General features: G+C 38.2%; 5 protein-coding genes and 1 long non-coding RNA gene across 12 annotated transcripts in view; 2 read left to right on the top strand and 4 right to left on the bottom strand.

Moving 5' to 3' along the window:
- Positions 1-2384: 2384 nt before the first annotated feature.
- On the bottom strand, positions 2385-5695 carry LOC102679066 (probable inactive tRNA-specific adenosine deaminase-like protein 3). 4 transcript variants are annotated; one of them, XM_031511587.1, is made up of 5 exons: positions 5470-5693; positions 4541-4640; positions 4360-4458; positions 3844-4124; positions 2385-3734 (listed from the first exon to the last, which is right to left on the bottom strand). In XM_031511587.1, exon 5 carries the CDS (start codon positions 3727-3729, stop codon positions 2491-2493), a length of 1239 nt encoding a protein of 412 aa, XP_031367447.1. In that variant the 5' UTR covers positions 3730-3734; positions 3844-4124; positions 4360-4458; positions 4541-4640; positions 5470-5693; the 3' UTR covers positions 2385-2490. The 4 variants fall into 4 exon arrangements, with proteins under 4 accessions (XP_031367447.1, XP_006617982.1, XP_006617983.1 ...); XM_006617919.2 differs by lacking the exons at positions 4360-4458; positions 4541-4640 and having other exon boundaries at positions 5470-5695; XM_006617920.2 differs by lacking the exons at positions 3844-4124; positions 4360-4458; positions 4541-4640 and having other exon boundaries at positions 5470-5695.
- A 12-nt stretch (positions 5696-5707) lies between these two features.
- On the top strand, positions 5708-12284 carry LOC116185927. Of its 2 annotated transcripts, XR_004150826.1 has the most exons (7): positions 5708-5902; positions 6059-6213; positions 7000-7103; positions 7218-7371; positions 11532-11646; positions 11816-12041; positions 12112-12284. It is a non-coding gene; the product is annotated as an uncharacterized LOC116185927 (long non-coding RNA). The 2 variants fall into 2 exon arrangements; XR_004150827.1 differs by lacking the exon at positions 6059-6213 and having other exon boundaries at positions 5709-5902.
- LOC102674354 (receptor-type tyrosine-protein phosphatase kappa-like) lies at positions 6366-12911 on the bottom strand. The gene is made up of 23 exons (XM_006617970.2): positions 12650-12911; positions 12374-12572; positions 12238-12299; positions 11961-12162; positions 11777-11892; positions 11517-11709; positions 11138-11440; positions 10828-11060; positions 10134-10754; positions 9568-9830; positions 9215-9491; positions 9043-9130; positions 8906-8982; positions 8685-8819; positions 8486-8626; positions 8207-8404; positions 7932-8128; positions 7745-7851; positions 7450-7664; positions 7236-7361; positions 7022-7176; positions 6788-6923; positions 6366-6709 (listed from the first exon to the last, which is right to left on the bottom strand). The coding sequence occupies exons 1-23, from the start codon at positions 12866-12868 to the stop codon at positions 6635-6637; spliced, it is 4338 nt and encodes a 1445-aa protein (XP_006618033.1). The 5' UTR covers positions 12869-12911; the 3' UTR covers positions 6366-6634.
- Positions 12912-13300: 389 nt separating this feature from the next.
- Positions 13301-15564, bottom strand: LOC102677710. 3 transcript variants are annotated; one of them, XM_031511585.1, is made up of 5 exons: positions 14913-15564; positions 14582-14830; positions 14075-14451; positions 13843-13997; positions 13301-13781 (listed from the first exon to the last, which is right to left on the bottom strand). In XM_031511585.1, the coding sequence occupies exons 1-5, from the start codon at positions 15538-15540 to the stop codon at positions 13457-13459; spliced, it is 1734 nt and encodes a 577-aa protein (XP_031367445.1). In that variant the 5' UTR covers positions 15541-15564; the 3' UTR covers positions 13301-13456. The 3 variants fall into 3 exon arrangements, with proteins under 3 accessions (XP_031367445.1, XP_006617971.1, XP_031367446.1); XM_006617908.2 differs by having other exon boundaries at positions 13301-13763; XM_031511586.1 differs by having other exon boundaries at positions 14627-14830.
- A 3794-nt stretch (positions 15565-19358) lies between these two features.
- LOC116185926 lies at positions 19359-20610 on the top strand. Its single transcript, XM_031511584.1, has one exon. The coding sequence runs from the start codon at positions 19501-19503 to the stop codon at positions 20596-20598; it is 1098 nt and encodes a 365-aa protein (XP_031367444.1). The 5' UTR covers positions 19359-19500; the 3' UTR covers positions 20599-20610.
- Positions 20611-22658: 2048 nt separating this feature from the next.
- The window catches only part of LOC116185928, a 12915-nt gene continuing 11762 nt past the window's right edge, over positions 22659-23811 (bottom strand). The window contains 1 exon segment of the mRNA XM_031511600.1: positions 22659-23811. This exon segment is cut by the window's right edge and continues 63 nt beyond it. Coding sequence (XP_031367460.1) covers positions 23420-23811 — 392 coding nt within the window. The 3' untranslated portion in view covers positions 22659-23419.

The raw sequence follows: 23811 nt of genomic DNA, 5'->3' as shown, positions 1-23811 counted from the left end.
ATCGCGAGTGCCTGTATTAAAAGGCTGACCAATAGTGTCTACGCTGGAGGGTCGACCCGACCGTCAATTGGTACCACTCAGTGTTGATGAGCAAAATGTGACTTGGTTTACCTCGTAAAATCGTCCCGAATTTGATCGACAGTACTGAACCTCGATCAATACCTGATCTCTTCCGCTTTTCTTTTTTATCGATCTATCGAATATCCCTTCTATTTTTTTTCCAAAATCGAATAAAATCCAGCTGGTTCTAATCGTCTTTATCCACGACGATCCAGTGTCTCGCTCGTGTCTTCGTCGCTATTTCGAGATCACGATGACGACGTTTACATCAATTTGACGAGCAGTTGCGTCGTAAAAGATGCTCGTTTGCCACGTGGATTAATTATTTTGCGAGCCGTTATCTCGAAACTTTGCGGAGTATGTTTTCGTTACTAATTCTCTCCGATGAGATGGCAAAAAATGGAAAAAAGAAGTTTTTCGAGTCGATCGCAGGCCGGACAAGCGACTAATGTGAAGAGGTGAGAGGATATCGATGCGCTTCCTGGTTACGTTATTAGAGCCACGTGCCAGAGATGGTGCAACAAAGGACGTGCAACAATTGTTAGCCGTTACTAAAAGTTTCTCGCAGTTTACGCGAGAGCGTATTTGAGCAAAAATTCTGGAGGATTAGACGAAGACGATTTGTTACGAGTTTTTCCGTTTTATCGTCGTTAATGAACTTCCATACTCTGCTCTGTGACAGCGATCCTTAAACTTTCAGCTTGTTGTTCGTAACTTCGTTAAACTTCGTCCCAGAAAATCGATGAGTTAAATTAATATCGTAGAAGCAGAACCTGAAACAACAAAATTAATATACGTCCACGGAACAGGTGTACCGGAAGGATACATTTTCCGTAAATGTTAATTCTGTGTTCGAATAAACGGGGATCTCTTTTATTATAAAAAAAAATATATATATATATTACCAGTGTAGAAAACGTTCGAGAAATATATTCTTGCAAAATATACTTTAATTTATACGACAAAATTTTGCCCACACCTAGATTGATTTTCGTCGAAAATATCCACACCGAGAATGTTAGTGAGAAATGCCCATTCATCGTGCTCGTCGAATGAATCGTTTGAATACTTCCTAATTCCCCGTTCCAACATTTTCTCCTAAACATTTTCCACTGTTCTCCGCATCTTTGCACGTATATCCGTTCAGCAAAGCTGGCCTGCTCAAGGGGGTTAGACGTCTGAAGTTTCGCTGATTGAAGTTAATCCGCGAGGTCATTGTTATACTGCGCTACTCGGTTCCACACAAATTAAACCGTGTGCCTGCCTTGTATGGGGAAGCTCGACAGACCCGCAAGTATCGTCGTATCAACGATACTCGCGTGTCACGTCCGATCCACACGACCGCGGGAAAAAACTCCGTAGAAAATCTTCGACCGATCCAACGAGATCAACGACCACCGACAGCGAATTACTTCGCGACCTTGTTCCTTGCCACCGCGAGCAAACACTTCGTTCCTTCAACGAGGAAGATTATTCGTTTGCCGGCCAACTATTCACTCTGTATTAAATTACAGTCTTATGACGTAGATGAAATTATTATTTTCAATATTTTTTCTCGAACGGACTTACGCAAGCTAGAAAATAAAATTCACATCTAGTGATTATTCGATTGAATAAATTTTTATTTAAATTTTAAAAACAGATGGAATCGTCATCCTTCAAAGAAATAGTTTTCAGTTTTTTAATGATGCAAGAGACTTTTAAAGAATTTGCTTCATTAGTTAATTGCGAATCGTTTCCAAGCAATATTTACTTTTTTAAATCTATCAACCGAATGATTCTTCGAGTGTTGAATTGAGATGTTTTTTTTTTATTAGAGAATTTTAATTAGAGAATAATCGATATTTGATCGAATTTTTATATTAAACGACATTGTACCAAAATTATTTGAAAATAATGATTTTTATAATTGTACAATTAGAAAACGATTGTATAATAGGCGCGAGGAAGCGTTAACTCGTCGCGTAGATGAAGAAATAGTGGCAACACGAGTAAAGACCTCTATTCCTGCAAATTATACTAAGAAACCAAGGTCATATATATATCTTTATAATGGACGAATGCACGTCTGAACCACGTGTAAGATCTGCGCCGCCTGCTTTTGATTGAAATTATAAACCGGTTGTTACATTGATGCTACAGCATCGCGACTCAACTAACTTACTTCAGAGACAATACCAAGGGCAATTCTTTTCCGAATGTCATTGCCAAAGAAATTAAAAAAATTATAATCACGCTTGTTGAATTGCATCCAAATATACGTTGCATCTTTTTCCCACATTTTTAATCCTTAAAATGTAAAAAATTATAAAGGGAAGCCAATCTTTTTTTGTTCCTCCTATGATCTATTTTATGATCTTTATATTGTTCCACGAATCGTTCGTTGATAGAAAATTATGATCAATTGTTGCGAATGCATCATCATGTGATTCAATTCATATTTCTGTGCTCGATATCTTGTAACACTCGTTGACATTCTTGTTCCAGAACACCACTCCAAACCTGATACCGATGATTCAATCCTGGCACAGCGTGTAAAATCGTCTTGGTTCCTAATACGCCTGTAGTTTTATTGGAAATACCGTAAAATATCCTTAAAACTCTAGAGTGTAAGAGTGCCATAGCGCAGAGAGGGCATGGTTCCATTAATAGAAACGCCCAATATCCTGTGCATAAATAAGGACCACATTTTTCCATGTTTGTTGCTCTCGTCTGTTCGGATTTATGCGTGGAATCATTATTCCTTCGTCCTCGTCGAATCACAGAAGATACCAGAGATTCCTCTTTTGGAAGATTAATTTTCGACAGCGATGTTGGATAATAAAGAGGAGCTTCCTCTACATATTTCCTTTTAATCTTTATTTCTCTTGTTACATAATTTTCTATTTTCTCTGTAGAATCGATCGTTTCTAAATTATTACTACTCTGTTCAAATTTTGATTCTAATTTCCAAGCACCCCCACCTTGAAGTTTGGCAACAAGATCCACGACGAGCATAGCTGCGTGCCACATTGGATGTTGATCGATTTTCGAGGCAGCAATTGCAAGAATTCTTCCATCCTCCGGATCAACAATCACAGCGCTGCCATTGCAATTCTGATCACCGACAGCCTCTAATTTGGCTGCCTCTACTGCAACGTTCATATACCTCTCTATCAGGTTTAATTGATGTTCTGTAAAAATTGATCCATCGATCAGACATTCGATATTTGGATCTGGATGAAAGTTCAAAGGCCAAATGTTCGAGGCCCGAGTCGCTTGCGCTTTCGTTTTGGCTCTTCTTGCTGGTACTTTCAATATCTGAAAATTATCTTCCAATAAAGATAAGTCAAACCCTTTTTCTCTTAACATTATTTTTAATTTGTCTTCTGTCAAGATACATTTTTCGGACGAATTTTCCATTTCTGCTGATATTTTCGTACAATTTAACGGTGCCAATAGTAATTTGTTGGAGGAGCAACGTTTGAGATGCTGAAAACCTGGCAGAATGGAAGAAATACTCTGAATCGCAGTCGAGATATCCTTTTTCTGCTTAAGTACACCCACGTAGACATCTTCGAGGGATGGATCGTCCGTGAGGTCAGGATTTAAGATCGGTCTCGCTATCCAACTTCTAACAGTGGTTCCCATTTTGCTCTCCTTCGGGCATTTGGGCGAGGTGATCGCCATTTTTCCTGAAAAGACGGTGGTGCCTTCACTTTTCGTCGTTTCATCTTCATCGATGCTTTCAAAGTTTTATCTTCGATGTCTTTAATATATCAAACCTTCTATTTATTTTCTTACGTTATAAATTTAAATGTAGATATATATTCGCATGAAGCGAACAAAGCGGAAGAAAAATGGACACGTATCGTGAAAGAATGTTGTAGTTAGTGACGGTGCACTTGGTACGGCTCACAGGAGGAGAAGCGATTTTAAATTGCTGTCAAGTTGGGCCACGGTCGGATCGATTGTCGGAGTTAGGCGCAATTGTACGACGTTGATCCACGAACAGAAGAAATAAGGTCTTTGTTGCCACGCCGTCCCGATCCTGCGATGATCGCTTTCCAGTTAAAACGTGAAACCTGTGGATGGAACGGTAACGACAGACCGTCGTGAAATCTTACGATATTTGCCTGATTTCATAGATCAACTTTGGCGCGATCAAGTTTGGGCTCTCGAATGACCCACAAAATATTCAGAATACGAGCTCGAAATTCCATAAATTTATCTCGGGACGATAAGAAACAAGAGAGATTAGAATTATTGAAAGGGGAATTTGACGAAGCGAGATTGAGAAAATATTTATTAACGTTATACCTATTATTGTATCGTTTTATCAAACGAAGAAGATATGGTGTAAAATAGGTCTCGAGACGAGATAATGCAGCTCATTGGATCTCCCGTTGAAAATGCAATCTTTTTGACCATGTAAAGAATCGTATTGCTAAGAACTTTGAATTGATATGGTGAGCTTTTAATAAATTGGTGAACGAGTTACGTCAATATCGAAAATGTGATTCGATGATGATGCTTGAGAAGTCACATCTTAAAGCGTATTAACTGCTCAGCAGGAGGAAAATATGCCATGGTCGGATGTTCTGTGAATGGATAAATGAGTGGACAGGACAGATTAAATTATAAAACGTTCATAGCGTAATAGCGTGCCGCGAATACGAGGTTATTGTTAAAGATAGTCATTAAACGAATGATAATTTTATTATGAAAGAACGCAATGATTGAATTTTATTCAAACAGACATACTTAGACAAAAATATAATCATGCAAATATATTATTATTCGTCGTACAAAAATTTGATTTGTTTTGTTTTTTTAATAATTTTAATAAAGAATATTTTAATTGAAAATATTTTACGAGTAGAAAGCATATAAAATCATTTGTTAAAGAATTAGAAATGTTTATTTATAATTTAAAGATGATATTCTGATAAACGTTGTATTCGCTATCGATAAAAGAAAGTTAAATTTCGCGCTTCGTTACGTCAACAAAGATGGTGGTAGCACATTCGTGCAAAGCGTGTTCCTTATATAACGTAAAAGGAACAACAAGCAAACTCGAATGACGCAGCATACAAATGTAAACTCATTAAGAAAATGTATTCAATGAACAATACGGCTGGAATAATTAATACAAATTTATAAATAAATTCTAATTGATTTAAATATCGCAATTTTCTTAATCACAATGGTTCATTTTTTAATGAGTTCGATTCACGTGCCAATATGTCTTCCCTGGCCTTGAATCGAGATATGACACGCGTGTTCCGCATCTTTCGCGCTTGTCAAACAAAACAAATCAATTCGATCGAAATAGACAAAAGATATTTTCAAAAAATGACTCGATCGTGACGAACAACCTCGCATATATATTCTTTACGCAAGTGGCAAAAGAAAGATGAAAATTCTTACCTGCTGCTGTGAGAAAGCACGTTTCAACGCCTCTTTTCGGTTTGATTCTTTTCTTCGACCATAAACGAGTAGATTCTTGTCAACCACACCTTTCGATGCTTTACACTCAAACTACGATTCACAAATAGCACAAAAACACACGTGAAAATATCCGTAGAGACGGACGTTTACAGGAGAACGACTTATACCTTTCGCGATTACGAGTTATCGACGCTACTGATGCACACTCTGTCGGTCATTAGTGTAAACTCTCGACTGGAGGAAGGGAAGCACGACCACACCACGGTTCTTCGTTTTTTCCTTTTTTTTCCTTTAAATATCTTTTATTTCGGTTAATAATATATCGTACTAGTTACTTAATATTATCCTCAAGACAAAGAAATAATGGCCTTTGCTGAATATTGCAATAAATTCGATATATTCTACGTAAAATGTAAGTTGTTTCTAACGGTTTTTTGTTTATACATGTTATGCGTATTACAAATATTCGATGTTTTGGTTATGAAATAGTGTTTTCGTTGAAATAAGATGTCCTAAATGTAACTTTGATATTGAAAAGAAGCTAAAAATATCTTATTCTATTGTTTAGTTCAAATATTATGTTTGATAGTGTTTTAATATCGACGAAAGAGAACCATTCGAGCAGCTAAAATTTGGCGCGAAAACGTGCATGATGGCGTCATCAATTATTTTGCAGATTAGTTTTTTTCCTCGTGATAGATATAATTTTTACTCTTCAAATTTGTAAGTACATTTTAAATAGTTATCTATTATTTTTCTTTTCGTAAATGATCGTGTGTTTGTTGAAATAAATATTTTAATTTTACTACCAAATTTTTATATTAATTTCTACAAACAATTATTTGTAAAAAACGTAAACGTAAACGTTTTTTTACGTAAAGAAAATGATGAGATCATATAAATGTGTATATATTGCGATATATTACGATAATATTCGATCATTTTCTTTGAACACAGAAAAATAAGAAAAAATATGAAAATTAAAAAGAGAGAATATTAATAACTAATTACGTAACGATATAATTTATATCTCGAACGATATATACGATAGAAAGCAATCGTGATTGTTAGTCTATTGAAATTATTCGAGTCAAGTTTATGTAACAGATCAGTTAATTAATCAAATAATAATTAATGAGATTATTTACGTGCAATTTGCATAAGTTTCGAAATATTTTAAATACGTTATGATTGCATCATATAGATATTCCATGTGTTCCTGAAACAGATATATTTCTTATATCATTTCGAATTTTCGAAAATTTTAAAAAAAACTATTAATTTGAATTAAATTTACCAAAGATGTGATAAAATCAGGCCTTGATTTTCTTATCGCGCGAACTGCAAAGCAAACATCGCATTCTTTTTCTATAATCATTCTCTCCAAAAGAAAATTTAAGGCTAAATAAAGTCCACAGCCAGTTACACCATCGCTAATTAGAAAGAGGTATTTTCGCAATAGATATTTATTTCATAATAAATATTCAATTTATATAAAAATATTTTTAGATATTTTTGGATATAGTCTTACTGGCAGACAACGACGATAGGACTATCTTCTTTCAGAATTTTCTGTGCTGATTGCCATAATGTTACTAATGACATAGTCGCAGGTAAATCTTGATTTCTACCAGCTTTCCATTCCGTGGAACATAAAATTGTTACGTATTGTTCTGTAGCAGGTTTCTGAAATTACATATATAAAAATTGATGCATTTCATTTCCAGATAAAATCTGCGACTAACCTCTGAATTATCGACGAGTATCAGTTTCTCTAACGTGTAGTACTCAAATGTTGCGAATTCTTTCGTTCGAACATTTATATATGGTACTGGTTTAAATTCTCTTTTTGGAACAATAGGACAACACGTCTGTACAAAGGTTGATATAAATATAATTCATTAATAAAATTTTTTTAATATTAAATTAACAAAAATTTTATCATAATTGATAAGATACCGCATCTTGTAAATCTGGTAATTGTAACATAATGATAAGTTCCACTTTATATTCGGCAATCATTCTCCAAAAATCACTAAATGTTTCAGGTAATGGTAATTGTGTTGCTATATACTGATTCTGTAATTTTACACCATCTACGTAAACAGCGGATATGTAATCGCTGTCTTCATCTGACGAAGGATATCTTTTTAAATATACTCTGCCTGCATTCGCTGCAATGGAATTATTGTTATTGCACTCTGATGGTAGAGAAATATGAAGAAATATAAGGAGCAATCAAATTATTCCAAACCTAATACTAATTCTGGAAATCTGTTTTTAACAAGGTTGCGTTTTGATAGGGATGTTTGATTGATCGATAATCGAAGAATTTCATCGTGCCAGGTCATTTTTTCTAGACTTTTTTTAGAAAAATTATTTAACACATAACATATTTTGCATATTTTGCATATAATATATAGTTTTTATAAAAAAATTACCTGTCTCGTTGAATCATCAATTGTTCTTTAAGCTCTATAATATTAATTGATAGATTTTTATTATATGGTAAAGATGTTGAAAGAAAAAGTAAACATTCTAGGAGCGTTAAATGTGCAAATAGATACTGTTGTTTATTATCTATCATATTAATTCTTTGATTTCTAATTGCTTGAGTTTCGGAGAACACGTTCACTGCCTAAAGATATTTTTAAAAAGTAGGTATTGCGTTCTGCTTTCAAAAATTCGCGAAAATATTTTTTTAAATATATTTTACCCCTTCTGCCGCGGCGCGTCGAAGGCAAATGTCACATAAAATTACAATTCCAGTTCTCCCAACACCTGCACTGCAGTGGACCACGACTGGTCCACTTCCGGGTGGTGTTGCCAAGAGTTTCTTTAAATACGTTACCACAGAATGCGTGAACAACGGTGCGCCATGATCAGGCCATGCTGTGTAGTGTAAATGCTCGATCTAATTTTTCAATTAATCATCGCGTTAAAAAAATCATAGATGTGTATACGTATTTTAATCGATATCAATTTTGTTTCTCACTTTTCGAGCTTCGTCTCCATACGTCACATGTAAAGTACGAAACGTAAAATCTGCAAACACGGCATGTTTCGCATTGAAAACAATTATATCTCCGTATCTTTTCTTTTTTCCAATATCAGGCCAATATTGTTCGCATTTTGTCTATAATATCATTTAAATATCATTGTCAAATACTTATTCATTTTAATACAAATTTTACCTTTCCATCTTCAATTAATTTCGCAATCATGCAAATGATGTAACTTTCTTCTTGCCAGATCATTCTCCAAAAATCGATGATCGTATTAGCTTTTGGACCTTGCGTAGCTATGTAAAATTTCTCCTTTTTATAGCCCTTTTATAAAAATTCCATTTATCGATACGATCTTTTTTCAAGATAGAACAATATTATTTTTTTTTATCCATCTTAATGTCGATTACCTTGATATAAGTAGCGTTAATATAATCTGAATAAGGGTCATCCGGAAGTTTCTCTAGTATCACACGATTTTCATCGTCTGTAGAATTTAATTACTAATTAACATATTCTACAATTCTGTAAGGAAGTATTTACGTACAGGCTATGAGATTTCCATATCTATTCTTCGGTCTGTTTTGTTCTAACTTTCCATATTCCCATGGTTTCGTTTGTCCTCGTGGAAGGCTCTTATTTGCAATCCAAATACATACATACAGTTACAAAATTTATTACATCCATCGTAAAATATATTTAAATATGAAAGAACTCACATTATACTGTCTATCCAGCAATCCAGACTCGATTGCATGCTTTACGTATTTCTCCAAGTCTTTCACTTTTACAAGTGACATTCCTCCTTCTCGCTGATTAACGTCATTAATGCATAATGTATCTCCGTTGTAAGTGGTATTCTCACATGATAGAAACTTTTTATCGGACGAGGCAGTAGTGACATTTAAAAATTGTTTAGAACTCGACGATATCGATTCTGTTTCAAGATGAACCAAATCTTGTAGCGTAATCTTTTCCAAAGATCTTCTTTGCTTTCTACGATGAATACAATAGCTATCAAATTATTCATTTCATTCGATCGTATATAGTAGAAAGAAAAATCTGTTTGCACCTTTGATAAAAGTAAAAAACTAGAGCTCCAACGATAAGAAATATCGTGATAGGAATTATCCAAATTTCGTCGTATCGTTTCGACACTTTGCCAACGCGAATTGATGTTATCTCCATAATTATGATCTGATCGTTTATAGATTCTTCTTCGATTAATACTATCGTTATTGCATAAGACTCGGCCGGTTTTAGCGCGCAATTCATGGCATTACCATAAATCTTGTTATCGCCTATTGTGAATGTTTTATCGGCAAACATGTCAGTCTATTCGAGAAAGGGTGAAAGTTTGTTTGACAAAAAAGTATATACAGAATGCAATATCTTTGAATGTGTCGATTCTAAAGATCAAAACGAACACAAAAGTTGGCAATACAAAAATGTCAAAGCTCGAAGCTTTTTTGTTAATTTATAAGCAAGTTTATTAAGTAAGTTTTCATATTTTTTAATAAACTTTTGTGTTTCTTTTAATCTGTAGGATCTGAAGATTTGTTTCCAATAGATTAATACTATATATTTATATAGTTGATTTTAAAAAACGAAATGTTATATAAAGATTCGAATACTTACAGGAAATTTGGCTGCACACCACGCGATCTCATAATATTTGATACCCATTTTCTCGCGCAGATAGGGGCTCAATTCCGTGTAATTCTGGCAAGCCTGGCTACCTTTTATAACAACATTTGTTACACTGTTTTTCGTGTCGTTCAGAATGGGGGGAATGTGCAACAAGATCGTCGAGTCCGTATCGCGCATTTCCATTGTTAATTCTTTCTCGAATGCCATTGCCAAAAGCGTCCTCACTTGTCCAAATTTCTCCTCCCCGTATAATCCAGTATTTGTCACTGCTCGAATGGAAATTTCATAAATGGACGAGGATAATAGGTGTAATATTGTACTGTATCGCGATTGATATTCTTCAACTCGATATTCGTAAAGCGTGAGTTTCTGTGATTGTGGAATTTGCATTTTGAGACGCGACGATATCATTTCTGCCCTTATCACGAATTTCTGAAGATGTCCACCCGTTTTCCAAGGGTGAGACCATGTTAGATTTACCATCCCTTTTTCGAGAGCCTCGATGATGAAAATTTCCGGCGCCTGTGGCTTAATTTTCGCCCAAATAATTTGCAATGCGGTCGATGACACATTAGATGACGTTGACACGTTTACGTTCTCAGGATATATCTGAAAAATATTCATACGTATTCTTTAAGCTTAATACCGTATCTCTTTGATCAATAAATGGCGCGTTTGGTACCTTGATTTCTTTGGCTGGATGTTCAACATTGGCGCAGATATATTTATCCCATAATTGGCAGTACTCGGTTGGTCGTATCTTCGATATAAACTCGCAACTCGAAAAACAACTTTTCACCATGTAATATTTTATTTCTCCGTTGACAGGTGGTTCTGGTTTTTGCCATCTGAAGTGCACTCTCATCGATTGCAAGTCGATTTCATAAATCTCTAAGTTCTTCACAGGAGGTGGTTCTGTTGTAAATTAATCTTAATTATTACTTAAGAGAATAATTTCTTCTTTTTATTTGTGATTGTTGCAACCATCTAACCTTTCGGAGGAGTAATGAATATTAGTTTTTCATATCGCGATTCATTGTGCTTTTCGGTGGTATAATTTCTGATGGCATAAATTCGTGCTTCGTATATTTCAGCGCCATGTAGCACATCGTTCAAATAGTAAGAATATTCTGCGGTTTGCATTGTGATGCTAAAATTTTTCACCGCTTCGCTAATGCCAGTGACAACGATTTTTGCAATTATAGGTCCAGAAATTATGGAGCAATCTTTAGGCGCATCCCACGTCAATGTGTAATTTTGAAATCTTAAATTATTATATATTGCGGTTGGAATATCTGAAATGAGTATCAAAATTTCATTGGTCTCTGAAATGGAAACTTTTGTGAATCGTCAAAAGTAAATTCTTTTTACCTGTTTGTTTTGTAGTGAACTCAATTTGTTTCTCCGGTCCACAAAAAGAGGTGCAGGCTGCAATTTTTCCAACATAATGCGCATAAGGAATTAAATTTGAAAATGTGATATTGGTGATCGCAGTTGAAAGGTAATTAGTAGTATTTTTCTTTGATTCAATCTTCAAATTTTCACAACCGAGATATGTTCGAACCTTGAAACATTGTTACTTTGTAGTTAAGTAAGTTCTTTGAATAATTAGAAGTTCTCTCTTTGTTTACCTCTAATACAACTTCGTATTTTTGTATGATTCCATTCAGATATAAAGGAGCATCCCATTGCAAATTGATTTTCGACGATGTCAGTCTCATCCTGAAATTCCTTATTTCCGATGGCACTATTGTAAACAGATATCTCAGAGATCCACCATGGAATCGATGAAGGAATTAAATTTAAAAAAAGTACCTTCATGAAGAGTTCGAACTTCTTGTGAATATAATAATATCATTGCTCCTTTGCTGATTGTAATTTTGTAGAAGGTATAAGGTATGAGATTTGTAAATTCGTATGGCAGTTTAATTAAACTTCCTTTGTTAATTTGAATGCCTGTTTCCAGATTCTCAAACGCGAAGTCGTACCAGTTACTTGGACAAGAATACAAGGATTCCTAAAAATCGATGAAACATTTTCAAGGAGCATAGAAAAAAATGTTGAAGATACAGATAGAAGAAATAATTATTACTTCTTGATCCTTCGTCAATATTAAACTAGTAGTTCTTATTTTTACGTGAAAGTTGACAGTTGCTGAAAAATTTTCTCATTTATTTCTTATCGTTAAATTGATATTTGTCAAGGATGTATGAAATGTAATAGCTTACGAATGCAACGAGTTGTGAAATTCTTCGAATCACTGACTATAGGTACGTTATCATTGATGTATAGTATGTAAAAAATCTTATAAATAGTGCCAGGCTCCAAATCGTTGGTATATCCAATCATCATTGAAATATTATCAAATATTTTAGTATAATTTCCCATAGTTTTCAATTCTGGATAAGTAATATTATCTTTTATTTTCTGGTAAAAGATATATTGATTATTTATAAAATTAAAGCAGAAAATTATATGTACAAAATTAACACTATTTTAATTACATGTATAACAAACTTATAGCCAAGAGGTATTGTTTCATTGGATGATAATGCCTCTTTCACTGAAAGACTCGCGCGGACCATTGTTTCATTAATGAAATCGATGTTAGGTGGTGGAAGTATGCCATTATTCGTGTTCGTCACTAATGCGTTAATATTATATAGCATCAGAGTTATTGCAGTTAATAGATTTGTTCCGTTAGATATACTCGTTAAATTCATATTCGGTATATTCGCTATGTTAATTTTGCACTCTCAACTCCATATAAAATCACAGAAAATTAAATTTTACTATATACAACGTTAATACATAACGTCGAATATTAAACTGAACGCATCTTACAATTAGAATGATTTTATATGGAGCGAGGGATCGACTTCCTATTGGGTGAATCTACGATAAGGAACATCCGGTTCTTTTCTGATATGTTGAATATTAATAATTATACAGCGTTTCATTAAACTGAGCGTATCGAGATAAATATACGTATCATAATTGAGATACATTTTTTCGGAAATTTTTATTTAAAAATGGATACAAAATATACAAGGTCTTACAAAAATATTGTACTTGAATAATTTTCATGAGCATGGATTATAAGTTCATTCTTAAGATTGATAATGTGATTTTCTTATACTTATATACTTCCCCTCCCCTGTGTTATTCTCATATAATAATTCAACTCTTGATTTGGCAGACTAGGATTTCAATCGGTCAACAGATTCTGTGTAAAAATGATTCCAGTTAATATTTTTTGGCTGGAATTATTCTTAAACAGGGCGCATCTAGAAGAATAGAATCTGACGAAATCAAGGCGAAAGACGAGGTATCCAAGAATGCACTCTTCTGTGTCGGCCCAAATTACACCTTGGTGACAGAAGCGCGAGCAGAGCCAAAACGGCACCGAGTAAAGAAACTCCGCACAAAGCGCCGGCCGTGACATCGTGGAGAGGAGTGCCGGGTTTGGGAGATTTGGCGGCGAGCAACAGAAGCCCTGCGCAACTGAGTGCCGATAATCCTGCGAGTCCAAGTCCTGTCCAAGTCTTCCTCAACGTTCTGCAAGCGCCTGCCAAGGCGCAACAGGCGCCACAACCCGCCGCACTGTCGTAATAATATCTAGAAACGAATTTCGACCTGTTTAGCGTTTGGTAAACATCTAAATCATCCTCGGTATCATTCTTCATGGACATATTACCTTCTTCCTTGAGTCCATGACAAGTACAGTGCCAAACCGCAGGTTAGAATTCCAACCAAGACCAACAAGAACGGCGCGTTTCTTCTATCGTTCTTCTCCAAACCGCTAGCCAAGGTTGTGTTCGCGTCGCTGTTCGGCGGTGACAGCGGTGGAACCTTAATAAAATAAAATACGATTGGATCATCGTTTCATTCCCTTGCTCCGCGCAAATAAGTAATACATTTTTACTCACAACTGCGGTTCTAGCGATGAAGGCACTTTCCACGCTTTGATACCCGTTTCTTTTCTGTCCAGCAGGTATTACTTGATACCTCGGTGAACCGGACACCATCGGCATAGATTCTAGTCCATTTTCCATGTATGCGTAACGAGGCGGTGGGTCACCATGACCCATCGTTACAAGGTCGACCGGAGCTGTGCCAATGTAACGTAGCCTTCCACAATTGCTGGCCGGGCAAACATCCTGTTGGCGGGACGGGTTTTCCAATAATGGTAGGCATCTTCGTGCCGATGACTCTTTGTTCGGGGTGGAAGTGTGAAGCCCCCCGTTGAATGTACGATTTTGTGGAGTTCCATGTGGCGTGGAACGAGTAGGACTGAACGTTCGACCTACATTTCCGAACGAGGACACGAATTTTAATATCTGCCTTAATATTTTTTCAAAAAAAGAAAAGAAAAAAGTGGAGGATATTCTTTGAAAAGGGATTTTGTTCGAATTGAATGTCGTAGACACGCGTACCGGTCGGAGAACCACCTGGAGTGAGTGCTCTTCTTTGTGGCGTACCGGTTTGATTGAACGAGTATTGCCTCTTTGGAGATAAGGTCCTCTCCTCGGATCTTGATCGAGGTGGTTTCCTGGGTGTGGCTAATATCTCGTGCAATTTTTGCGTAGCCAAGTTATTCTTGGGCGAGGTGGACAGTTCCTGACCGTTTCGTTCCGGTAGAGCCGGCGGTTCCTCTTCTTGCAAGGGCACCCTGCTATAACGGCCTACAAAGTATAACAATCGCTCTTTCCTCATCTTTTCTCATTTCACCATAGAAAAAAATCATTTATGAATTTATTCACCTACCTTGCGGCGTGTTGATATGCCCCCTCGCCGAAGACACGCGTTTCACCGTGTTCCACGGGGCTTCTTCGTCCTGGTAATCCTGATCACCCGGTACAACGGCGTATCTTCCACCGTTGTTCCGGCAACTTGGCATCTGCGGTTCCCGCCCGTCGTCTTGGTTGGCCGCCGGTGCGGAACGTTGTTGCACCTGCTGGCGCGGAATGAACTCGTACCTCAGGGAACCCCTTCTCTGAACGTGACTCCTCTCCTCGTCCTCTATGTACTCGTACCTTGAACTTTGATTGTATATAGAGCGGTGTTCCTCCATCGGAACGCTTCCATACCTTCGATGCGCCGAGTTGTTAACGCTGTTGCCGTCCAGGTAACAACGATATCTGCCTCCACCTGCCTCCCCGCACTTCTCTGTGATCCTGTTCTCGCCGATTTCTTGAAACGCGGGATTCGTCTGGCCACCGTTGCATTGCAATTGCAACGGTGGAGGCGGCGGTGGTAGATCGTCGCCACATTGAAATTGAGGCGGTGGTGGCAGGTCACCGCCGGCCTGATCCTCCGGTATGTATTCCGATTGCCGGCAAAACGAGGGATTTGTGTAACAGTGCACGGGGGCCGGTTCCGATATTTCCGCCATTTTTTCTCGTAAGCTTTATCGCAATTAATTAAAACAATTTCGATCTACGTGTTCGAAACTTTACGCGATACATACGTTGCGACAGATAGGAAGCATATTTATAATTGGCACGCAAAGATGGTAATAAACGAGTCAGTTTATTATTTATTTAGAGAGACGCGCACATTTGTAACTTGATTTCTGAATCTTTCTTTCGATTTATTGGTGTTTCTGATTCACGAGAATCAGCAAAGCGGTGCTCACGTAGGAGGGGGATGTCCAAGTTTCGAGGGAGAAGGTTACCATTCGTGCAGGTGGTGAGACGATGATCTCTTGCGCGGGAACGTGGCGTGGCTTGCACATTTTCAATTTCTATTTCTCCTCTAAATATTTCTTACCCTTCACGATTATATCACGATACACGAAGAATAGCAAGTCTCGGGTTCGAGACGCTCCAGTCCCAAATTTTCCAAACCTTCTTCCGACGAAGATATTTTCCGATGTTTGATGTTTAAAGAGGCAGGTAGAAAAAGAATTTGTTGCGGGAAATTCGTTTCGACTTCACTTTGCAACTTTTGCCGTTGAACGAAATTGACGAGCCCGTTGGGGGAAAGTCGAATGTTGAAAATGCGTTCGATCCGTGCACCACGGTTGCTCCCAACAAACTGCCACATGAGTTCCCTCAAGAGCAGATGTACGAAGGGCGTTTCTCCAAGCGTTTCTCCAGTGCACACGCGCGTATATGTGCGGCATATTACCTGAGGGGTTGTCAGAGGGTTCGCATAATACGGACACGGTGTCACATCTCAGGGTGGGGGCCCTGCCACCTATAGTACTTCCCTTCCAACGTTTTCCTGTTTTTACTGCTATCCTCTACAGTATGTTCAAGAATTTATATAGACCTTTGCTGCGCTCCCCTCCCGCTCCATCGCGACATTTAAATTTTAAATCCCGCTCCAAATGAATTTCGATGGATCGAACGATTTTGTGAAATCGAATCGAAGTTGAACATCGCAGAGCACATTGGAGGGCATTGGAAAACTTGATCTCGCGATAAACGAGTAAAATCGAGCATGGAATAATTTCATTTGATACGTTAGAGTCGATAAAAATTCACGATAATTTAACGAATCTACGAAGTTTTTTATTTTTAAAGTAGACGCGAAAAATGCAATTTATTGATAAATAAATCGATGCACGAGATTATCATGCCGCGTATCGTAAAAGAACTCCAGTCGAGGGTACTATAGATAACTTTCTGGGCAGCTGCTGCGACCGTTGGGACGCGTGCCCCAATCGTAACAGCTGCTCCAACACAAATGCGTATCGATCACAAACATGCTCTTTATCTTTCACTCTTCGTGCACACTGTTAACTCGTACAGTGTTAGCGAATGTCGCGTTAACGGCCGAAAAGTCATCTCAAAGGGTGGAAGTCGATAGAAGAATTAAAAAAAAAGAGCATAAATTGGTCGAGATAGAGTTTTTTTAAAAAATTGAAACTCGGAGATAACTTAAAAACTGCGCGATAAAGAAATCTTGAATTTCAACGAAGGATTCTCCAAAGATTCGAGAAGAAAAGTTTGAAATAGAAATAATAATTAAGAATCGAGGGCAGGAAAAGTATCTGCGATACGTTTTTTCTCAACTTCATCAATAATATATATTTTCATCGATGTTTTAATAAATGTAGAAAGTAGGTCGCTAGACACGATAAACACGATAGACATATTTTCTTTCTTTCCATCCATGTTAAACGATAATCGGCCGCCTATTCTCCGTAGAATTGCGATCAATCTCCAAGAAAGTGTAGCACGTTTTCTGCTCCAATGATCGATCAACGACAGAAGGAATATTATTCCGGAAGATCGAGAAAGTGAACTTTTCTCTTTTCTTGCGACGAATTCGAGATTCACACGCGCATTATCTGTTTGTTTCTCTTTCGATTATTTTTCTACGCGATTTCCCTTCTGAATATTTCAGTCATAGATCGTTGTCCCTCTGTGTTCGTCCTCAACCGCTTAAAACAAGAAACGATCGCCCGGGAGGAGAAGGAGGATGTTACACGATGATAGGCCGCGTGCATTGGAAAACGGGGGGGTTACACACACGTGCGTATTCAAGCGACACGCGTTCAAACGTGCGTCATTTTTCTTTCTCTTTCGTTTCTGATCGTGTTCTCTGAATCATCCAATCTTTTACCATTTCAATCTTCGATCATTGTAGCCTATCGTCCAAATTTTTTAAATATTCGAAAAATACAATCGTAACGAAATTAATCGATTCGTGTCGTTCAATATTATTCTTCGAACTTCTTCTCTGAAGATAATTTAACCGGGAAACTTACTCTTTAGCAGTTGCTCTGACTGTTCGAAAAGAAAAGGTCGGGTGCCGAGCCCGTGAATAATAAAGGTTAGCGCGATACTACGAGGATTCCAGCATGAGTTAACTCTCTCACGAGTTTAACTCTAAACTGTAACATCGAATGTATATTGGGTGCAAATTAATATAATCGTTCGATTGTGGGAAATTTACGAATATACAATACTCGATATAACGATGACGACGATGAATTCCATAAGGAGAGGCGAGAATACGCTGGTTGCATTTCTTTCTCGCAAGCGTGACATCGTTTTATGACCATGGAAAGTGGTATGAAGAAGGCATAAAACAACGCGAAGGTTCATCTATCCATCGTTCTCCTCTGTTGTCCCTTTCACTGCAAAACCGACCGCGTGGGAGGCCTGCTCAGATTCTCGTAGTAATTTCAACCCGAACTAGTCTTCGTTCAGTCTTTGCCGATGTGTCTTTCGCGGCAAACCTTCTGTTTCTCGTCAAATTAGTCGCCAAGTGATCGATCGGAAATCGATTCTTCTTAGATTCCTTTCTCGATCTATCGAAATCGAGGATTAGGATTAGGATTCGGATTCGAAAAAACGCGCGTTATCGTCGTGTTATCGTATAATCAATCGTTAATTACACCGTTCGTTCGATGAATATTCTCGATCGAGAAACGATATTATCGATTAACTTCGAAAGAAGTGAATTCTTGGCCGTACAAGTTCGCTTAACACGAAATAATAAAATAGAATAATAAAATAAAGGGAAAATATTTGCTCGGCAAATAACAGATGACAAAACGAACGTGGAAACTGGATCGATGATTTCTCAAGAGATTGAAAATCCAGTGCGGCTCCGTACAAAGAAATCACGGTGAAAACACGTCGTATGAGAAAACACGCGTGCAACGAGATAATTGCATCGCCTTCGTAGTCAACTGTTATTGCATAATATTCGCAGTGAAGGAAGGGGAAGGAAAAGAAAAAAAAAAGGAAAAAAGACGAAGCGTCAGGTTCGTTAAACCTTATTTACCGTTCCACGTTTCACGTTTATTGGATACAAGCGCATGCCTCTTCCTTCTCCTCTGAATTTTTGTCCTCCTGTACCATTGTTAGAAAACGAATTGCACAAGCGCAGCCACAAGAGGAGTCACGAAGAAATCCATGGGACGACGGTGGGACGAAGATTTCAATTAAATCCAAGCGGTTAGCATAATTGGTTGCTCGCTGCTTCTGCCGCTACGGAAATCATCGTCCATTTCTGCCTGGATGGAACAATTCACCAATTTGCATTTCAATAATTCCGCGTTGCGGTCGTCGAATAGTCACGATCTCTGAATCTAGTAACGGTGAAATTAGTCTTCGCCACGAAGATCGTGAAAATCCGTGTCGCCTCTTCCTTTTTCTCACTTTTTTCGACACTATATTATTTCGTTCACGGTCAAGCGGCCTTCATTCAACGGGAAGTGGAAGAAAGCGATTGATCAAGATTTCGTTCTATCCTCTGTTGCGTGATATCGAATCGATACGTCATCGATCATGATACACGATAGGAGCGTCGAAATTTTCGTAAGTGCAATCGAGAATTTCCCTTTGCTGACCTAAATTCTACTCGTGAAACTGATAAAGATCGGTGGACAACGATGGAAAACGTGTACGTGATAAAAGTGAAAACGAAACCACCGTTGTCCTCCCTCTACCCATCGGAACGGCGTTATTCGGCGTCGACCGTGGGAGGTCTGTCCTTGGTGCATTTCGGCCTGGGCGCTCTTTCCCTTCTTCTGGGCAGCCTGGCCTTATCCCTTCAAGGTCCAATCCTATCGGTCGCCTGTTTAGTCCCTTTCGTGACCGGACTGTTCGCATGGAGGAGATGGTACATAGACAGGAACATCGCCATCTTTTTTTACGGAAGTCTGTTCTCCTTGATGGCGGCCATCCTCTGCTTTGTCGCCACGATATTCGATATCGCCGCTGCCGCGGAGAGCAGAGATCCTTTGTGGTCCCTGGAGAAAATTTTCGACCAACAAAATTCATTCGACCAACAATTGAGAAACGACGCTCTGTTGAACAACGAGACCGCCTCCTCGTCCGATGGGGACACCGAAACGTTCGAACATCTGACAAAAATCAACTTCCACTCGCCCACGCCTGGAATTATACTCGATAACATGTCCAACATATCCGGATACATTTTGAGAAGTTCGACGATCGATCCTGAAATCAAAGATCCGAGCTCGACAACTCTCGACGACTCTCGAAGAGGGGAGGGGAATTTGAGGAAAAATGTCACCGAGGAATCGTTGGAGATGACGAACGACGGAACGATGTCCTTCTTGTACACGGATTATCGCAAATCCTCGCACACTAAAATTTTATTAACCGTGAACGTGCTCGTCGCCTCCCTCCTCGAGGCATTTTGGTCCGCCCTGAGCGCTAGAATAGCCCTTCGAGGAATGATGAATCGTTTGCCGGAAAGTAGTTACGCTAATGGGACAAGCGGAAACGGAAAATTGGATGAAACGGCAATAGGGAAACGGAAGGCACCGGCTCCAAGACCGGATATTCTGGATCACGACCGTAGATTATCCGAAAGCTTGCAAAATTTGACGGCGCGGCACAACCTCAGGAATTCGGGGCCGAGATTGCCGTTGCCGGAATCGAGCAATGAATTCAGAGAAAGGGTGGAAAGATTTCTGGCAAATCAGGCGGCCCATCACGTGGCCGAAGGATCTTGTTCTTGAAAAACGTTAAGTTGGAAAGAGACGTTGAAATTCGATATTATTCTCTTTGTCTAACGTCACAATTCACCAGCGATCGTCGATCTCACATTATATATATATGCAAATATATCAATTACGTTTATATGTAATTACATGTTTATATAAGATTAGATAGCAATGCTGATCACGCGATGCATCGTTTAATAGCAATAATAATAAAGTTCCACTCAACGAAATTACTTACTAATTTCCTTCATTGACGGTTTCGTTAATTAGCCCGATGGAAACCGATTGTTAACTACCCGTAACGATTGCAGCACAATTGGTGCACGGACGATTCAAAACGGCCGAGCCGAGTCAAAGAACGGGTTTAAAACCGTTTTATAACGAGCCTTCGTTCCAAAAGATCGTATCGTTCCGAAGACTCGGGCCTAGAAAACATTTTAATTGCGATTTATTAACTTCGGTCGCCACGTTCCTTTTACCTCTGTTAATTAAATGATTCAGCAGCAGCATCATACAGTTCTCGACCAACTTCTTCTTCTTCTTAGATGCGATCTCGAAGTGTATATAAAAAAAGAGAAACACGTTTCATCTCGAGAGATTGTATTGTTCTATGTAAATATACACTTACCGTATTATAATCGATCCAGAAACGAGTCCTTTCCTTTTTGGATAGATTTTTTTTAAATTCGATACGATTTCAAAAATCATGGAATATAATGCCGTTACACGTCTAATCGTGTAATTCATTCATGAACTTGAAACGAATAAGCAACGTACAAATATATGAGTGATCGATTGGCTCGAAGTTATTGGCTCATTTTTTATCCTGTCGAGAGCGAGAACAATATGGATACGTACAATGGGTTGGCCTCCCGTGTCCGCACACGTGTGTATTGCAAAAGTTCAACGATCGTTGCGAAATCTTATAATCTGATGTTGGCCAACGAGCGGTAAGGGAGTTCTCTAAGGAAATTGCTGACAATAGAGGCCTGCCATAGATCCGACATTCCTCTTTAAATGGTTACCTGGGTGTGTTTCAACGACATATCGGTCAACGATAAAATCGTTGACCCGGGGGACAATTAGTATATCGCGTTCATATCCGTTTCTTCGATTCAATTGGAGGAACTTTGAGGAACGGTGAAAGGATATTTTTCGACATTGGGCGATGCCAATCCTTTCATCGCTCTTAGCAAAGGGAACGGTTTATGTACGATACGATACGATACATCGAGGGTGGCACGCGTGCTTTTCTTTACAAAACGAAGCTTTATTTTTATTTTTTTTTTTCTTTTCCTTTTTTTTAATCGTTAGTTAGTTACATCGTTCGACAATGTATCGTTCGACTTGCTACGTATCCGCTCTTAAGGTACACTTTATCGAGTAAACAACGTTAAAAACTATTCCTCTAAGCTGGCCTTCTTTTTACCCCATCTCTCTTTCGTTTTTCAATCTCTCTGATTATAAAATATCCGCATATATGTGCCATTCTTAACGAACGGCAATATTCTCGATCGATATTCCGTCTTTTGTAATTGTATTCGATTCAATAAAAATCAATATCTCTCTTTTTTTTCTTTTATATATCGTCGTTCTTGGTCCACCGGGATTTTGTATGATCGAAAATCGAATCTGGCCTTACAACGGAAAAAAAGCTCGACGAAGCTAACACATATCACGAGCACGGGTGTATTTATTATATGTTATACGACATATAATGTGCGATAAATACTTTCCTTAAAAAAAAGAAAAAAAAAATCGTAAAATTTCGAATATAGATTCAACAAATCGTGGACGTGCAAACACATTTCTCCCATATTTCGCATATATTTTCCATACCATACGGAATTTTGCGAATAAAAGAACGATTGTTCGAAGTGGCAGTGATCGAGAATGATACGATAAAAAATAACGTGCTCAACATTGGAACTCATCGAATGGTAAATATATTCCCGACAATTAACGTCTAAGTGCGAAATCGAGTCGACGTCTAACGAGATATTGGCAAGAATAAAGCACACGTTTGTACATGGACGTTTCTAACGAATTGCCAAAGCAAAGGTCTCTTCTTTTTCAATTGGATGCATCAACTTGGAATCTTTTTTCTTTTTTTTTTTCAGAGACCTTTTCTTCGACACATCGCTTACGAGACTAAATTTAACTCTCTCTCGCTTTTTTTTTTTTACCAACACACAATTTTTTAGCGGTTAACATTACGAACAACACGGGCGACATCGTTTAATTAATAAAAATACATCGTTACGCGGGATCTCTCGCACGATTACTCTTTCGCATATAGTCTACTCTTTTTCTAACCCACTTTCAGACTTGTATTAATAATATTAATATTAATAATAATAATAGTAATAATAATAATAATAATAATACGTAAATCGTGAGAAAAGCACGATCCAACGCGCGTATTCTTTTATCCCATGATTGCGCTCTATAATAATCAAGGTTTACGTTTTAAGCTACACTGTACCACAAATCACATCGCTTACGTTCTATTTTTATCTTTAAATACGATAAATTTTTACACTCTTCGCCGCCATCTTCTCTATTCTAACGTGGACAATTTCCCTAGTTCTGTTTTAACGGCTAGTTCGTAGATAGATCGTGTTTCGTAAGAACATCTCCATGGCGTATAAATACAAAAAAAAGTCTACGTAATGCACAGTTTCCAACGATCCTCTCTCCTTCTCTCTCTTACAAATCAAAATAATAGTAAATTGTACGATGAATCGAGGTCTCTTTTATCCCCTATCTCCTCCCTCAACGTTTAATTTAATTAACCACTCCATTTCTCCATCCCATCCACCGATCGATAAATAAATCACACGTTGACCGGTCTAACGTTGTCATCTGATTGCTGCTGCTCGCCACTTTGCCAACCCGAGTCCAACGTGGTCGAGTCGCTCAGGCAACACTGGGGCGTCTCCTCTTCCTGCTGGCCCCCTCTGTAATCCCTGTAATCCCTCCCCCTCTCGGCCTCCTCCTCTCCTCCTCTGAAGTATCCCGAAGTGGCTGGCCCTTCCTGAAGTTGTTCGTCGTCCTTGGACGACGCGTAATAAGAGTAACGGCCCTGTTGAATCACCTCGTATTGGGCGTCGGGCGCTAGGTACGGGCCTCTCGCGCTTCTAGGTTCGTCGCTGTTCGCGTAATTGTCGGACGGTATGTCGCCGCCGTCCGAAGGCAACGGGAGAGGCATTCGCGATCTCTTGGACA

The sequence above is a fragment of the Apis dorsata genome, unplaced genomic scaffold (assembly GCF_000469605.1).
Source record: "Apis dorsata unplaced genomic scaffold, Apis dorsata 1.3 scaffold_331, whole genome shotgun sequence".
NCBI lineage: Eukaryota > Metazoa > Arthropoda > Insecta > Hymenoptera > Apidae > Apis > Apis dorsata.
Note: the sequence above shows the minus strand (reverse complement) of the source record. Positions and strands in the feature narration are given on the sequence as shown.

Bases quoted from the DNA above. Each gene is read 5' to 3' on its own strand.
- LOC102679066 (XM_006617919.2), bottom strand. From the start codon at position 3,729: ATGGCGATCACCTCGCCCAAATGCCCGAAGGAGAGCAAAATGGGAACC.
- LOC102674354 (XM_006617970.2), bottom strand. From the start codon at position 12,868: ATGAATTTAACGAGTATATCTAACGGAACAAATCTATTAACTGCAATA. The intron at 9,831-10,133 runs GTAAGTATTCGA...TTTCTCGAATAG, and splicing joins GGTGTGCAGCCAAATTTCCT to ACTGACATGTTTGCCGATAA. The intron at 7,177-7,235 runs GTTAGTCGCAGA...ATGTAATTTCAG, and splicing joins TACTCGTCGATAATTCAGAG to AAACCTGCTACAGAACAATA.
- LOC102677710 (XM_031511585.1), bottom strand. From the start codon at position 15,540: ATGGCGGAAATATCGGAACCGGCCCCCGTGCACTGTTACACAAATCCC. The intron at 14,831-14,912 runs GTAGGTGAATAA...TATACTTTGTAG, and splicing joins GCATATCAACACGCCGCAAG to GCCGTTATAGCAGGGTGCCC. The intron at 13,782-13,842 runs GTAATATGTCCA...AACGCTAAACAG, and splicing joins TCATGGACTCAAGGAAGAAG to GTCGAAATTCGTTTCTAGAT.
- LOC116185926 (XM_031511584.1), top strand. From the start codon at position 19,501: ATGGAAAACGTGTACGTGATAAAAGTGAAAACGAAACCACCGTTGTCC.